We start from the raw sequence: 17,734 nt of genomic DNA, 5'->3' as shown, positions 1-17,734 counted from the left end.
AGAGTTTGGCCTTGCTATTGACTGGTTCTTCATGGTCATACACCATTGCACATGTTAGTGATCCACTGATGAAGGGCTTTCTTTCAGTGACATCTTAAATATTTTAGTGCTGCCTTTGGGGATTTATCACGTGTATTTGTGATTACAAAGGACAGGCTTGGTTGATAAAAGGCTAGTTAGTGCCTGATAGGTCATAGGAGTGCACTACGATACAAAGGTGGTAGTAGCACATCAGAAACAAGTTGGAGATAACTTTTTGACTCACTTGACTCTTACAAGGTTTGAAGAGTTGATCAGACATTCATATGTACCCATTCAATATTTAAAATCTATTTAGAAATACAGTGTTGGTACAAAACATACAGGTATGCTTGGACAAGGCGAGAAATCCTCTCCTCCCCAACATGCTTACAAATCACATCTCCACATCCATACATGTCCAGTAAGTCTCAGTATTATTACCTGTACTGTGCCCATGGGAAAACTGAGGCACAGAGAAAGAAACATGATCACTAGGCATGTTGATTAGAACCAAAAGCACTTACAGCCTTAGTGTGATGCATGAGCCACCAGATCTGCTCTCTACCATCTTAATTTTTTTGCTTTCTATGCCTGCATTTCTTTGCTGAGAAGAAAATCAGTATGAAGCACCACTGCAGCAGAACAGAGCAAGTCCATTAAGAGAGACACTGCAAGACTTCAGCTGTAAGATACATCAACAATTAGTTCTAGGTGCAAGGCAGACCTTAAGTTATCCCAAATCTTTCTGCAAGTTTCTCTCCACAGTTACAGACTGCTCTTGCATGGATTTGCCAATGCCTCATCCTGCTGTGACATGTTCTAACCAAGCACTTTCTGAGATTTATTTATTTTCACCCATCAGGGGTTACAAACAGTGCAAAAACACAGCTGAGAAGCTGTGTAAAGCAGCAAAGGCTGTGCTGAGCCCAGGCTGCTGCAGCTCAGGCTGGAGCCAGTGTGCACACACCTTCTGGGCTGCTGTGACTCCCGTGCTGCCAGGGGCACAGCCAGCTTCCCACATGGACATGGGCTTTGGGTTTTCTATCAGAAGGCACTGGGATGGGGCTGCTCCACAGCTGAACTTCTACACAGGAACTGGAGCAACACCATGGCTCCTCAGGTATAATATGAGATAATATTTTGTTGTCCAAAAGCTCCCAAGAGGCCCATCTGTGGCAGTGGCACTGGCAGTAACCTGGTGCTCTTGCAGAGGTTCCTTCCTACAGGACCTGTGTGCAGCCCCTGGAGCCCAGGGTTCCAGGGATCAATCACAGGTGGTGTGCATGGTGCTATTCTCTGTGCAAGTTCAGGGCAGCATAGTAGGCTTAGGTCTGTGCACTGGAACTAAAAGTGGTTTAATAAAAAAATAGAGCTTTAAAAGTAGCTAAACAACATGACAGAGTTTGTGGCTCTGAAATATCTAACACATTTAAGAACTGCATTTTCCAGGAAATATTTCAGTTAGAGGACTTCAGGAAATTATTTTTCAAAGTGTGAAGTAATTCACATACATGCAGTAACAATGCACGAGAAAGGGAGGAATATTTTTGAGTATGCACTTAAGTTTTCAAGATTGTCATTCCAGTATATTACAGTCCATTTTGCACATTACAGTTCTGTCTTAGCAAAAGCACAGCTGCAGCAGCATACATTCATCTTTGTGCTGGAGATTCAGATAAAAATATTATTCTCAAGTACATCTCAAAAACTAAGGAGTGGATTTGGGAGCGTTTCTGAACTAAGACTAATTCTGACTCTGTAGAATGCCATGTCCACACAGTATCACTAAAAACCCTGGAGATTTCAGTAGAAATTCTTGCATGTTGCATATGTTTTATTCTGTTTTATTATTTTTGGCTGACTTGGTATCTCAGATTGCTTTAAGCAAATCCATTTTCTTAATGCTTTTGGAGACAATTTATACTCCCATCTCTATTCTCTTGCCTTTCTGCACCTGGTTTAATCTCAAATGGCTATTCAGTTTTAAAAAGCACCTAAAATAATGCCATTTCAAATTCAGTAGTACAGAGTTTTCAAACTAGTTGCATCTTTCCTCTTCAGTATGTGCTTGCCAAACATATTCTTTAAATCCATTCAGCAAATACAATACAGATTTATTTTTTCCTGTCACAGGTGTCTCACTGAAGTCCACTGAAATGTCAGTACCTGTAGCTCAGCATGTCTTTCTTGCAAAGGTATTTCTGTATCTGCAGTGGACACTCTGATGTCAGTTTTCAAGTGCTGATTTCCTCGGCTCAAAATTTTCCCTTCGGAGGAGCTTTAATTCTCTCAGTTCTTGTGGGTGTAAGCTCTGGTCAACACCAGGTGTTAGCTTGTAATTTAAAGGAGATTGAATATAACCATTTCTGTAGAGACAAACCCGCTTGCAGAATTCAAAGGTGCTAAACATAACACCAAAGTATGGCACAATCTGATAAAAAAGCAATAAAAGAAAAAAAAAATTAGACTCACTAGCAGCATCCATAGCTTAGATGTTTTAAAATAAGGGAACTTCTAGGACTTCAGATCTGATCTAATAATAGACCTTGTCCTCATTTATATAAAATCAGTCTCATCTCAAGCTATGCTGGCAGCTGCAGTGTGCTAAAAGCAGGAGTTTATTGTTGTTACATAACTAATTATAGCAATACTGGGAGAAAGAAGGTCTATGCTACCCAACAGATTACCAGAACTTGTCAAATACCCAAGTACATCCTAAGCATCTCAGCAAATCCTGGCAGGAAATGTGGAATTTATTCTACATACACTGGAGTGACTCCACAATTTTCTTCTTTTGCCCCATGCAGAACCAGCAGCTCCAGAGCCACTGCCTTTGTATCAGCCAAGGTAAGGCAGTCACAGGCAGGCCATCACAATCAATCCTACTGTCACTCAATTAGCACTCATTAGCTGACCTGTAGTACTCTGTGTAGGTAATCCTCATCACAGCACTGTAAAACGTGTTTATGTAAATTAAATTACCTTCTGTTTAAGCTACCATGCTTTATTTCATGCTTTCAACTCAGCAAAGGCTGCAGTAACTGATACACATGCATTAAAGAGCTGGCTCAAAGCACTGCTTTGGACTTCTGGCCAAGTGGCTTATACAAGCACACTTTTTTTTACAGCTCACTACAACATGTCAAATAACTGAAGCTCAGGTCAGAAGCAGAACTTGTTTAGCTGCCCTAAGTGGATTGCTTGCAAGCCCCCATCCACTGCACACCTTGTGTGCTAGGAGCACCCACTTCTTCAAAGATGTTGAAATGAACTTTCAAGTGGTGACATCTAGAAACCAAGCTTGGATTTGGGGAAATACAACCAAACCAAGTTCCAAGGCTGGTTTATAACCTGCCTTGTCACTGTCATCTATAAATTACTAAGTACAAAGGTATGTCATAAGCTTTCTATCCCCAACAGCCCTAAATGTCTTGATTCCTTCAGGATAGTATTTGACTGGATGAAAGCAAAACCTCACCTTGAGCAGACTGGGTGTGAGTCCTCTCCAAAGCCCAAGCACACCTTTGTGCTTCACAGTTTGCCGGAAGCAGTCAGCCATGCCAGTGAAATGGACATCAACTCCTCCATAGTGGGGAAGCCAAGGACTCTGGGCCTGTCAAGAGACACCCAGAGAGGTTTAGAACAAGCAGAGAAAACCAAAGTAATTCATTATTTTCTCCATCCTGCTATATAAGGAACAGTCAACGGCAGGTTTCAACAGACAGATCTGGATTCCTCCCAAAAGTATCTAATTTGCATTAAAATACAAATTAAAAAAGGAAAGAACTCACTCTTTGATAGGTACGAAAGTGAACAGTAATTTCACACAGTGCCTCCTTTTGTACCATGTCACTACTAGAAATAAATCCCACCCTTCTGAGGACAAACCATCTGAACCAGAGCCACATATCCCATTGGCCCCATGCCAGCTGCTCAGGTCCACGTTGAGACATTTCCCACTCCTGGCAGTGGAACACTATGAGAGGGAAGGTTGGAGCCACACTGCCTTCCTGTAACTCTGATCAAACCAGCTGACTTGTTTTGGCTGCTGAGGCTGGGTCTGCACTGCTGTGACCAGCAGGAGCTGCACTACAGGCTGAGGAGCAGCAGCCCAGCAGAGATAGAAGGATGGAGATTTCAGCCAGGCTGTTTGGGCCACCAAGGGCTGCAGATGAGCAGTTGGTGCCCATGCTCCCACATCCATGTGCTCAGTTGATAAGGACTAGCTAAAGTTACCTGGGCTGAATCCTGCTGGCTGGCAGCTGAACTCCCAACTGCAGTACAGCGTCTGTTCACATGGAAGAAGTGCAGTTGGTCATTTTTAACAGCTAAATCCTTTCTTCATTAATCTCCTTCTGCGTTAGCACAGACAGGATAACCTGACCTTGAATAATCCCATCCTCATCCATCTGTGCACATGCAGCCATGGATTTATTTTGCATTGACAAATCAGGGTTTCACTCAAACACATGGCAAGTGACACTTAAGTGTCAGGGGCCCCAGGACACAGATTGGTGCCTTGCAAACCGATTATCCTAAGGCAGAAGTTTGATAAAAATGGGGCTTGTACAGTTAATTGATGGATGAATATGGGTATCATGATCTCCACATTGGTCTGGAACACCACATAGTGTAGTGATTTTTCAGTCCTCCTCTAGACTAGCCTGTAGCTCCTCAGAGCTGCTAAGCCTATGACAAGCCTCATCAACTGACAAGTGGTGATGAGATTTTCTAGGTGCCTTAGCTATAGCACTTCAAGTACTTGGCAACTGAGATGCTGGAAAGGCAAACAGATCAAAACTCACACTCTATGTATATAAGAGAAATTGCTAATCAAATAGTTATGGGCAAGTCTACTGTTAAAATTTAAAGGCTGAAAAAAAAAACCCTGACAATCCCCCACACTAAGGGCATGTCTTCTTTGTCTAAAAAAACCACAGATCATAATTTTTTCTCATTTTTTTTCTGCCTGGTTGAAATGCATGTGAAATACCTCTTATGGCAGGTAACAGGTAAAAACCTTGTGCACAAAGATTTTCATGTCTGAGTGCTCAAACTGAGACTTCAGAAACCGGTTCCATAAGAATGGTGACATTAGCACCAGCAAAGCTTAGAAGAAAACGAAAATGATTAAACTATCCCTAAAAATGCAACAGCAGTCATAGGAGAACTGAATTCAAAACCCTGTTCTGCTTTCTCAAATGTCAGTCAGGTTCCACAAGGTTTTTGGTTTTTTTTTTTTTTTTTGTAAATGAAGTTATAAGCAGCCAAGCAGTAAAGAAAGACAGGTTTCTGAAATGTTTCAAGAACACAAGAATGCTATTAACATGTGATTCCCTTCCTTTTTCAGTCCCTTTGTGGTAGGCAGGGCATGGCCTGCCAGAATTTAACTGTGTGAGTTTGACTTAATCCCCTTCATTACTGTACACATGCAAAGGCACAGATCAAAGGTTTGATTACACTACTCCTGCCTGCAGCACCAAAAGAAGTGACAAGCACAGTGCAGGTTTCAGTAACATAGTGAACACCTCCGGAAGCAGTTTAAAAGGAACAGGTAAGTCAAGCCTCTAGATTTCCAATCTGCCCATAGACACTGACCTTTTAAGAGATTTACTGAAATTATTTATAGTACCATTCCCCACAGAGAGAGCTGTTTCTAAGATTTCAGTCTGTGAAGTAAAGCATGTGCTGCCAGCCTTTCTGCTCTACAGGAGCTGTATGCTTCTAGGATAAAATATAGCTTCTAGTAATTAAATAACAATTGTTCACAGAATTTCAGAATCACCTACTGCGAGAGGAAAATTAAAAACTGTATCAGTGTTGTAGTTAAAACTTCAGCATTTTGGAACACAGCTAAATGAAGTAAAAATGCATTAATTACAGAATAATACTGCAAATGTGTTTCACTTGGCATTGTTAATGAAAAAAAGTAGCTGTGGGTTTTGGTGGCTTTTCATCTAAGCATGTCTACCACACTGCAACCCTCACAGCCACCCTATGGCACCAGAGCTAGAAAATGGAAGGAACAAAATAGACCAAACTGGTTTTTCTACCTCTTTTGCAGAAACCTAGCATGACATACAAATCAAACAGATAATCTCATCCCCAAAAGGTCAGGTTTGTGACAGAGAATTTAATGCACCTCAAAGCAGCTGGAATTCCTTGCTTTTTATACCCCTTCACACTATGGGCTGCTGCATGGAAACCTTTCTCTTTTGGAGACTTCCTTCCTCCCAGCTGCAGCTGTCTCAAACTGCAGGAGGCTGGATACAGCTCCCTGTGCTGCTAACAGGGAGCCAAGGTGCTACTCATAGTAGTAGCAGGGCTAAGTTGCTTCTCTTTTTACCTCTGATGGACAGTGGGCTCTCAAAATGATTAAAACACATCAAATGCAGAATTGCCTTCACCTGATCTCTCACAAACACAATATTTTTACATCCAGAGCCCACCAAGTTGATTTTGTCACTGCAACACATCCACAGAGGTAGCACTGTTCTACTGCAACACCCTAAACCCAAGAGAGACATGTACCAAAAAGATGCCCAACTACCTGCACACAATATTCTTTTAAAAGAAACAAAATATTTAAATAAAGGTGCAGTGTCATGGCTGCAGGTGAATTGTTAGAGGTAATTGTTACCTGAAGACTCTTCAGACACCATCTCTCCCATTGTCTGCATTAAGAGGTGACTGCCAGAACAACATAATCCCATTTTGGGAACTGATCTCACAGACCTTTCCAATGACCTCCCTCAGCCCCTCTCCTGTGCAGATAAAAACTTTTCACTTGCTTTTTGGGACATTTTGGTTTGCAATTATTTGTAGTCACGTGTATCAGAGGCTATGAATTCATGTATTTAATTCATGTACTTCCCTCCCTTTCCCTGTTAATAAAGTTTGTTGGTATATATTTACCTTTACATATATTACTTTACATATATTACTATACATATATATATACCTTTACATATTTTACTTTACATATATTTACTATTTATTTTTGAGTATGCATTACTCTTGGCACAGAGTATGGAAGATAATTAACAGGGAATAGCTGTCATCAGTGGTATGCTACCCTGATGGTGGATAGAGTAAAACTGCTTGTTATTTACATATTTTCAGCAGATTCATTCCTGTGTCCTACATTCCTGATTGCTTTAAAAAAAAAGTACAGGAAGACAATTTACACACAGCTCAAGAGTTCACACTCTTAATCTGGAAGCTAAAAAAAGAAATCTTTGCAGTCTGGGTTAATAAGGGCACATGCAACAGGCAAGTGCAGCTGTAGTTCAAAGGAAACTGAAGGTGAAGGATTCAAGGTAATACCACTCCAGTTCACAGTAATTTCACTCAAGTGAAGACTGGATGCTTGAAATGTAGTGGATTTCATTCCACTACAATGAAAAAATAATAAAGTGTAAATGTGTTGATATTTTGGGGAAAAAGGCATCCTCTTGGGCTTAATCAGTTCTTGCTCCTCAAGGTCAGCCTTACTCAGCAGTCATTCCCTGTCAGTGGTTTAGTAATGCTGACTTACCCCTGGTTAAAGTCCACCCAAAGGTATTCAGGCACAGAGGAAAGTAAACCATGGCAAGCTATCAGGAAATCAGTTCAGAGCAGCACAGTACAGCTGACCTCTAGTGTACTGCACTCCAGGAACACCTTGTCCCTTCCTCTGTAACCTGAACTGGGAACAAATCATGCCTTTCTGGGAAGAATGGCACCAAGTCAGCAAAACAGCTTCATGCTTGGTCAAAAGCTTGACTCTTTGCTTTAACTGTAAGTCACCAGGCCTGCTGTACCCTGAGGCTCCACAGTTTGTTGCAGAATTCCTCCTTTGTTGCTGAGCCTAAGCTTCCTCTGCTTTAACACCTGCTGTGTGAAGAAGTATTTATACAGAATACAGAATTCTTGTTCCTCAAGGCAGTGCAAACCTCTTGCATGGGCAGCTCTGGGTGGCTTCCAAATGCCTCATGATGGTTCAGCTCAAGCCCTACAAATGGGTGCATCATTTTCATGCACATTAACACTGATTTATTTAATGGTGCAAACCCCTAGGCAGACTGCCTTGGTCCCACACTTCACACAGTGGATGGCATCTAGTTCCTGCATCTCCTGCTGCCTATCTAGGAACTGAGGAGAAAAGAAATTTTTAACAGGACTGGGGCTTTTCATAGGTCATACTTTCATTTGCCTTATGTGGATGAGGTATTTACCCAAAATCAAAATAAATCGCCTAAAAAAGAATCACAGAATGAACTAGGTTGGAAAAGACCTTTTGAGATCATGAAGTCCAACCTATGATCTAACACCTCCTCATCATCACATGGCACAGAGTGCCAAGTCCAGTCTTTTATTAAACATGTCCAGGGACAGTGACTCCACCACGCCCCTGGGCAGATGATTCCATTGCCCAATCACTCTTTCAGTGATGAATTTTTTTCTGACATCTAGCCTAAATTTCCCATGCAGAGGGGAAAGTTTAACTCAGTCTTAAGACTGTGTCCTCTTGCTCTGTCAGTTGTTGCCTATGAGAAGAGACTGACCCCCATCTGACTACAGCCACTTTCAGGCAGTTGTAGAGAGCGATAAGGTCACCTCAGAGTCTCCTTTTTCCCAGGCTGAACAACCCCAGATCCCTCAGTTGTTCCTAATAGCTGTACCTCCAGAGACATCATTGCATTACAGATATGTCTGTAATAGCTGTGTGTGAGCAGCTGCGTGTGACCTGTGTCAGGTCCTGTCTGCTGGGTGAGTTATGGAGTTTCAAAAGGTGGGCTGAGTTAACCCATCTGGTCTGTCCCAAGCAGATTACAGAGCTCTCACTCACACCACACTGATGACAAAGCTGAGGCACTGTAAGGGGCTGGCAGACATGATCAGCTGGCACTACCAAATCTCAGTTTGGGGGCGTGGAGGCCAGTTTAATGGCTGGGGAGATCATTTGGAGAGAATTGCATTCTGCCATCCCTCAGACTTCCTGCACTTCAAAGAAGTGCAATGTGTTCTCCTGCTTTTCTTCAGCAGGCCACTGTGTTGCAGTGCAAAGCTAATCTACCTCAAGGTATTACATAATTATCACACCACAGCTTTTTGGATGAACAGGTTTAGAGTGAAGGCAGACCTCACAGTTAAAGCAGCCCAGTCCTGCTTCCAATTCTTGATCTACAATTTCTTCCTCTTATCCAGTTTTCCTATTAACACTGTTCAGTGTTCCAACTTGTCACAGTCAGTCCTCATGCTTTTCTCCTGTGGAAGTCTGGGGATCTAAGAGAAATGCTTCTGAGATTTGTTCAGATTCATAAAAGCTGATCTAGGCTGTTACAGAAGGCAAAGCCTACATTATGCTCCATAGCTTTTTTCAGGCACTGTCTCAACCATTTGCCAGACCAAATACTTTCCTAAGCAGCAGAGCAGCATTCTCCAACAACTTCAGAAAGTGGTATAAAATATCTTTGTAACAACACCAATGAAACAATAAAAATTGCAGGTAGCTCAAAGTATTCAGATATAGTATAAAAGGAAAGAAGGGATTTTGTAGAAACATTACCAGTGCTTCCTTAGATCCAGACTCATTCAAAATAAAATTTCCCTGCTAAAGGCAGAAAAAAAACCCTCAAAAACTGAAAAAGAAAAAAGTGTTCTTGTATGCAAGTCTGCAAGGTAAAAAGGGCAGTACTTGAATATACTTAGAAACTGGATTTACTATAATGTGAGGTAAGGAAGGAAAGCCAAGAATAGATATGAATATATATGACAGTCAGAATGATATAAAGATCAGTTAGATTTTGTTCAGAAATTGAAACATCATAAAAGTAAGTCAGCAAAACACTTACTATAGACATAACCCTCTCTTTCATTAATCCCCTCCTACAGATGCACAACAAAAGCCATATTTCCATGCTGAAACATGCATACAGTACCTCTGAATTCTCTAACATGCCAATCAGGAGCAAAGTGAAAAAGGGAAGACAAAGGAATAAAATTAGGATAAGCACAATATAGAGGACTCAAATATTCAGTAAGACTCACTCATATTAATTAACATTTATTTTAAGAAAAACATTCAAGTATATATAGCAAACACAGCATCTTTTTTAAAGAATAAACTTGATAAAGCTAATTCTAACAGCAAAGGTGGAAGAAGCCATGGTTACAGAACAAATCTGACATCATAAAGCATCACCAAAACACAATTCTTCCTCAGAAGAGCTGAGGAAGCAGGAGCTGACAGTCAGCTCCTACTCCCACAGCTGCCAGTGACAGAAGCAGCCAACGTCAGAAGTGTAGGATTCAGGATTCAGATATGTAAGGTAAGAAAGGAGGAAGCAAAATTATTACAATGGAGATCAAAAATAGCACCTTATCCTTATGAATTCTCCCACAGCAGAATTCATTTCCTAGTCTATGTGAACAATTCAAGCACTGTCCAGAGGAGATGAATGGAGCTAACTCTTCTAAGATTGCCTAGCACATCAGGTAAAGATCTGAACGGGATGTCCTGGTCTCCTGCTTGTACTCTTGCCCCAGAATCAATGGAGACAACCTTCTGTCCTAGTTTCTCAGTTTTTGAAGCTCCTGAGATTGTCTTACAACTCCCTGGCTCCCCATCACCAGCAGCTTCACTGGAAAAACCTTCTTTAGCAACATACTCCCTCCATTTATCAGAATAGTGGAACAAAAGGGAGGGGAAAGGAATCTGATACCGACCTCCAAAGTGTGCTGGGTTCCTCTTCATACACCATAAACCCAGCATTCACTGCTTCAAAAAAAGCTCAGCACTTCTCCATGTGCACTGCAGAGCACACACAAGGCTCAGAGGTAGCTGAAGGCTTTGGTAGCCCCCTCTTCCTATCAGCCAGAAAGCTGAATCACCAAATAGAAGCTGCTCAGAATAAGATGTCTGAGAAAAACTAATCAGAAGTATCTGCTCCCCCATTTTCTACAGAACTCTGAAATGTCTTGAAGCTCTTTTCCTTTTCTTTGTTTTCTCTTTTCTCATTATACTTTTCCTGGTGCTGTACTAGGCATTTCTCTCTTCTCACCAGCACCCTACAAACTGCACAGACCAGCAAGCACAAAGCAGAGCAGTTCTCTGCAAAGCTGGGCCATACCCTGGTGCTAATTGGAAACCCCAAACTTCTTGGATAACCTTGCAGGAGTTCCAGTGCACTCTTGGTAACAACGTGGGTTGCAATTTCCAACAACAGGTCTCTTTTCTCTACATGAATTAAGTAATTTCTCAACTCTACATAAATTAAGTAATTTTCAGTACCCAACAAATTACAGGACTTCACACCTAGGGAGCTTGCTCTTTTGAAATATCTTTGCCTTCTCCCATGCCTTCAGAATAAATCACTGAACAGGAGGTGTTTCTCTAAGCTCACAGAATCACTATTCAGTGTTGCAATGCACTTATGAGGAAGAACCCTCTCTGTTGATGAGCGTTTTGTTTTCACACGAAGTATTTTTAGCCTCTCCAAGTCCTACGTATTTAGGCAATAAATCCAGTTCCCGTACTGCTGGAAGTGCCGAGCAGATGATTAAGCTCCCCTCGGTGGAAGAGCACGGCCTGGTGGCAGGAAAATGAAACGCGGTCCTGTCCCACTTCACATGCCTGTCAAACCCATCGCACCAGTTACAGCCAAAACCTACTCTTGAACTGATTACAAAAGCTGAATGTTCAAGTAACTGTTTCATCGACAGAAAATATTAAAAGGGAAACAGCACAGTAAATGCCTTTATTTTCTTTTATTCTTCAGGGCAACACTATTGCTGTGAGACTAAGGATAAAAAGTAAAAGAAGGCCTGTAAGGAGTATTTGCTTTTCTTAGATCCACTGGTATAGCTGGATAAAATGATCAAGTTTTTGTGCTCAGAATCTTTCTTGTCTGAAATATTTTATAAGATACCTGATGAAGTGCTCAGTTTAACCCTTGACTTCTGGACACACCAGCTACATGAGCTGGTCTGATAAAAGCCCCTTACTCCTCCTGCTGAGGTTCTCTGCTACAAGATGGAGAGAGGGCAGTGAAGGCTTCTGTGACAGCATCTGCACCCTGAAAAGGGGAACTCGGGCAGCAGGAGAGGGAAATGCAGAGTTTCACTGACCTTTTGCTACCTTGTGACTTGCCAGCCAGGCAACCACATGATGAAGGGGGCAAGGACCTATATAAGGCTGCCACAATTAGTGACTGTTTTTTTAATAAGATCACAAAAGCTTCCCATAAATCTGCATTCCCAGGAATTGGGCTGAAAACCCAAACTCGTATGCCCCTGCCAGAGAATGACCATATGATGAAAGCTATTCACTGGCTCTCTACTGATCAAGTTCTAAAGAAAAGTCAACATCAGCAAGTGAATTATGTCAGTGAGATGGAAGCTGTGGGATAATGGTTGTTTTGTGGGGTTTGGGTCTTTTTTAGATCACTATTGTTTAAGTTTTGGAGAAAAGATCAGGAAGATATAGTAACTCTCATTTTGTTGATGCTCCAGGAAAACAGCAGCACCTGCAGCTGCTAAGTCACTTGTTAACCAGAAGAGTCAGAAATAAGAACAAGGATAATGATCCTTCAGACTTAATACTGAGCAAGTTTGTTTTGTGGTGAGGCATAAATGGCAGACACAGAGGCTCTGAAAATCACATGGACCTCATTCATCCTGCCTACCACCAAGGGGACTGAATTTCTTCAGCTGGCAAACTTTCAGCCTGTATTTCACTGAAGGTTTGCCAATTCTGAATTTTGAGAATTTGATGGAACTGCTATGGAAAAGGAAAGAAATAAAGATACAGAGATGGAGTCTGAGAGCATACACATATCCCATGATAGTACTTGAGCTGACATTAAAGGTGTAACAGCCCATTTGTAGCAATGATTTCCAGAGTTTAAAAACAAAACAACAAACAAACAAAAACCCACTAATGAGCAAAAAACCCAACAAAACAAAAACCAAAGTCTCTGTAGCCTACTGGTAAGGGAAATAAAGTGGTACCCATGATCACCTGGCTGTCTTGTCCCAAGCTCTTGCACCAAGCACCTATGACAAAGAACTGGTAACATGAATGTTCTGTACCTGCATCTTCCTCTTGACAGTCTCAAAGGGGAAAGAAAGTGTCTGTGCCACAGCAGCTGCTACACAGCCATTTACAAAGTTCTGAAGAGGAGTGAAACGAACGATGGGTTCTTGCCAGATTGTGTCCAGACTGATGTAAACAAAGAATGAGCCTGCAGAAAATGGAACAGCACCTGGAAAGCAAACCAGACAGGATTATATCAACACACTGCACACAAGGAGAGGAGAGCTGCCCATCACATGACTAGAAAGATGGGAGGAGCTGCTGCCAACTTCCACCTCACATTCCACAAACCCAATCCAGATTTCGAAGAACTTTACTCTTTAGTTCCTGTTTTACCACCAAACACCCATATTGTACCATCTAGATATGCTGTCAGGGGCATACATTTACCTATTAAAATGTGCATGTTGTCAGAATTATTGACTGTTATAGTCTCATGACAGGTCAGGTGTTTCTCCAGGTTCTCTCCTGGGACAAGCTCTTTCCCAGTCCAACCCAACCCTAACAGTGGCACAGGTAAACAGAGCTATGTCTTCAGTCAGGCTGATGAGGGATACTTCTGGCCTCTTTTGCTTGTTTCATGCTCTCATTAGTTTTATAGTGGGATTATACATTTATTATTATTGTTATTACACATTTTACATAATGTCATATTGCAAAAACATGGACTCAGTTAAATGGCATTTTTAAAGGCTATGCAGAGTAAACAGATAATTAAAAATTAATTTCAAGTAAAGAGAGAATATAATTAATCTTCATTTTTCACACCTATTATACACTACAGCTCACACTGGTTTCACTGAACAGCTCAGGAGACACTCTCACACTCGACAGGAATTACAAGCACTCTGTGTGTGTGTGTGTGAATAAATGTGTTTTAAGAATTTAATGGTGAAAATTGTGCATCCAAACACAATGAGATAATCTATAAAAGAAGGAAAAGAGTACTTTCTGAACACTTAACCATATATAAAATGCTACACACTAATTTGAAGTAATAAAGCTGCAGCAAAGGTTATCAGTGTTGCAGTGCCTTACAAATCTCCACATCTTCTACAAGAAAACATTCCAATTTGCTCTTGAAATCCAGTGAGCAAGTGAAGACACTCCAGAGCTGCAGTGAGGTATTTCAGCCCGGTGTTGTTTTACCTAATATTGCTGGTGAAACACCCCGGTAGAGTGCACGGAGCCCCTCCTGGTGATAGATCTTGTAAAAGGCGTGGAGAATGCCTTGGTAGGACGGCTCCAGCCGGTTCTGCACGATGAGCCGGGTTTTAACCACGTCGCTGGGGTACGTCACGGTGGTGGCCACCATGCCAGCCAGGCTGCCTGCCATGATGGCTCTCCAGTGGGAAATATGGCCCAGCTCATCCATGAAAAGGGTAACGAGTCTAAAGCAAACACATAAAGGAAGTACTGTTAATGATACTATGAAGAAAACCCATGAAAAATTAAGGCAGGTGATTCTTGATGCAAATGTTCTTCTGTCCACAAGCCACTTCAGCAGCAGGAATTGAAATTTTAGCATGTGATTCATCCAAGATCTTATTACACGTAACACCACACAAGCATCTGCCTACAGGATGAAAATCTTCCTTTCGTATTTCCACATACAGGATGAAAATTGCCATGATTCAAAACACATCTGCAAGAAATTATCTGATCATCAGTTAAAGACATTGGTCCAACCTGTCACTTAAGGTTATCATGTAAGAGGAAATATATAGATAATGACATCACAGGCCTTCTGAGAGCAACTGAACCTTCTTCTGCTACTTATCTGGGGACAGGAAGGTTCCCAGGGACACGCCTCTAGAGAAGACTTTTGTCCAGGCACTATTATGCTCAGGAGTTTAAGTCTTAATTTGAAAATTTGAAATTGAAGCACAGTTATAAAAGCTACACACAAGTCTTACATTTGTGGTGCATTGAAGGACTTTTCTATGACAGGAAACTCCTACATCAGGGACTAATATCCTGGAGACAGTAAAAAGCAAGTAAAAACACTTCAGAGTTTTAGCTGGAGGTAAAAAAATGTATTAGTATATTTTGGTAGCATTAACTGAAACATCTAAACAGCACATCTACATTTTACCTGCATGGTGTAGAATGAAATAAAGTGCAAATATTTACAAGTCACTGCTTGCTCAGTCAATATTTTTTCATTTGAATGTGCATTTTCTACTGCATGACAAATCCCTGCATCTACTTGTCTTGAGCCCTGGGAGTGCCCAGGGCAGAAAGCCCAGCCAAGCAGAAGCCAAAGGGCATCAACCTTTCTTCCTGTGTGTCTTATGCCATTCCTAAACCCACACAGCCTAATTTTCCTGCATGTGGACAAATGCTTGGAGAAGGTGGTGGGGTGTCTCAGGCACTACCTGATAACATTTAAAACTGCCATGCAAAGACAAGAGTCTGTGCAGAGTAATTGCTGAGGGAGCTGATTGTGCTCAGTCCTGCTCCTCGTGGGACTGTTTACCTAAGCTGCCCTGTAACATTTCTCTTTTTGTGTTTCTTGCCTTTATGTACACCATTCTCCCAGTAGAAAACACTTTCCAGAACCTCCAAATAGCATATCAAGTACTAAGCATAGGCACCTTGTATTTAATTTCCTGGTAGCCTACTTCCACCCCTAATTCAGAACACCCTGTACAAACTAGACACAAACTTTAGCCTTGCAAAAGGAATACACTGTTTCAAGCTGAACAAACAATAAAGTTATTTTGCTCAAAATCAACTGCTGTATGTTGGTGCAACACACTGCCTTTTCTGTGACCTTTAATTATATTTAAATTACTCTTTGTACCTTCCCACTCACATTATCTTGCTCTTTGTTTGACCATTGCATCTATTATGGCACAAAAAAGCTGCCCAGCTTTAGGGTCACTTCATTTGTGGTCTCCTGAAGGGCTTGGGCAGTCATGGGCACATGACTTGCTGGGACAGATGAGTGACAAACCCAGCAGGCTGGCAGCACCAGCAGGGCTGTGCTGCTGCCCAGAACAGAATAACTGAGCACCCAGCTGGGTGCAAATGTCATGTGCCATGTGCTACCATGAACAGCTGACTGCAATAAAAAAAAAAAAAAAAAAAAAAAAAAAAATCAAGCCCAGCCCCCAGAGTGGCAAAACATTCTGGTGTGTGCAAACAGTCAGGCACTCCCTGCAAAGGCTGAGAGATACTGGCAGCAGAAGGGAATCCTAGGAAACAGCACGGCTGGCAGAGCTCCACCAGCACTGCTCCATGTTCATCCTGCTGCAGTCCTATCAGCACTCACCTTAGTTTAATATCTGTGTATTATCAAAAACAAGGTCTTAAAACAAACAACGTCACATGTCAACGTCAAGACCAATCAAATTTGCTTAACAACTCCTGCATGATAGGGTAAAAATATCTGACTTGTAATTTTGTTAATTTTCTTTGATACGGACAACATAAATACTTGAGAGTGTATAAATTAATTAAACGAAATTGGTTGCAAAGAACAGATGTGACAGCCACACCTGCAGGTTGCACTGTAATTTCATTTCCAAATGAACCGGAGCAAAAGAATTTTAACAGCCCATCAACCCTTTCTCATGTGAAGAATCCCTATGATTTTAGAAGCAGCTGCTGGCATATCACCAGGCCCGAACAATCGCTAGGCGTTGAACCAATTAGGCAAATAAAATTACAAGCGAGGATCCGGATCTTTGGGCAGAAGGGGCCTCAGCACACCCGGCAGAGACAGAGCCATCAGACTAAACCCGGCACTCTCCATCCCTCCCCAGCTGTTCCGAAGGCCGGCGGGGGAGCGCAGGTCCCGGAGCCCCCAAGCCCCGCGCGGGCCGGTCGCTTACCGGCGGGAGGCGGCGAGCTGCAGGGCGCTGTAGGGGCAGAGGCGCAGGCAGGCCGTGAGGTTCCCCTTCCAGAGGGCCCGTACGCCCTCGGTGCGGCACAGGCTGCGCCCGGCATCGCGCAGCCCCCGCCGGCAGTGCCAGGTGCCCACCTGCGCCAGCACCGTCAGCAGCTCCAGCGGCGCTGTCAGGCTGAGGCTGAGCGCGCCCGCCAGCCCGGCGCAGCCCAGGCGCTGCAGGGCGGTGACGCGGCCGTCCCGGCGCAGGGTGGCCATGGCCCCGCCGGAGCGGAGCGGAGCGGAGCGCACGGAGCGGCCCGGCCCGGCCCGGCCCGGCCCGGCCACAGCGGCCACAGCCACAGCGGGGCGGCGCCGCCCGCCTCCGCCGCCGGGGGGCGCTGTGGCGCGGGGCTCCGCGCGCCCCGGGTGCGCGCTGCGGAGGCAGAGGGAAAACCCGGAGCGGAACCGAGCGGAACGGCCGGAGCGGAGCGGCGCTGCTCGCGGGTGAGCCCGGACAGTGCCCCTGGCCCTGTTCGCACCCGAATTCATGGATTATTACATTATTGACATTTATGTAGCTGGAAAAAATGCCCTCGCAACAGTGACCCAGCTGCACTCAGGAGACGCCCCTTTCTCCTTACAATTAAATGTATTTCTGCAGGAGCGAATGAGGCAATGGCACGACTACACAAAAACATCGAGTTGAGCTCCTGAAGCACTCTGTGTTGGTGCTGGAACTGAGTGATCATCATTAATAAGATTTACGAGGTCAATTAGTTCAGGTTTTCTTGACGTGTTGC

The 17,734-nt window shown here is 43.0% G+C and overlaps 1 protein-coding gene across 2 annotated transcripts; it reads right to left on the bottom strand.

The window, feature by feature from the left end:
- Positions 1–314: 314 nt before the first annotated feature.
- On the bottom strand, positions 315–17,327 carry SLC25A43 (solute carrier family 25 member 43). 2 transcript variants are annotated; one of them, XM_071442364.1, is made up of 5 exons: positions 16,939–17,327; positions 14,249–14,490; positions 13,096–13,268; positions 3,500–3,634; positions 315–2,353 (listed from the first exon to the last, which is right to left on the bottom strand). In XM_071442364.1, the coding sequence occupies exons 1-5, from the start codon at positions 17,208–17,210 to the stop codon at positions 2,249–2,251; spliced, it is 927 nt and encodes a 308-aa protein (XP_071298465.1). In that variant the 5' UTR covers positions 17,211–17,327; the 3' UTR covers positions 315–2,248. The 2 variants fall into 2 exon arrangements, with proteins under 2 accessions (XP_071298465.1, XP_071298464.1); XM_071442363.1 differs by having other exon boundaries at positions 315–2,452; positions 16,939–17,323.
- Between the last annotated feature and the right edge of the window lie 407 nt (positions 17,328–17,734).

Source organism: Agelaius tricolor, unplaced genomic scaffold (genome assembly GCF_023055355.1).
Source record: "Agelaius tricolor isolate 1412-34295 unplaced genomic scaffold, bAgeTri1.0.p SCAF_17, whole genome shotgun sequence".
NCBI classification, from domain to species: domain Eukaryota; kingdom Metazoa; phylum Chordata; class Aves; order Passeriformes; family Icteridae; genus Agelaius; species Agelaius tricolor.
The sequence above is the reverse complement of the archived record's forward strand: the minus strand, read 5'-3'. Positions and strand labels throughout refer to the sequence as shown.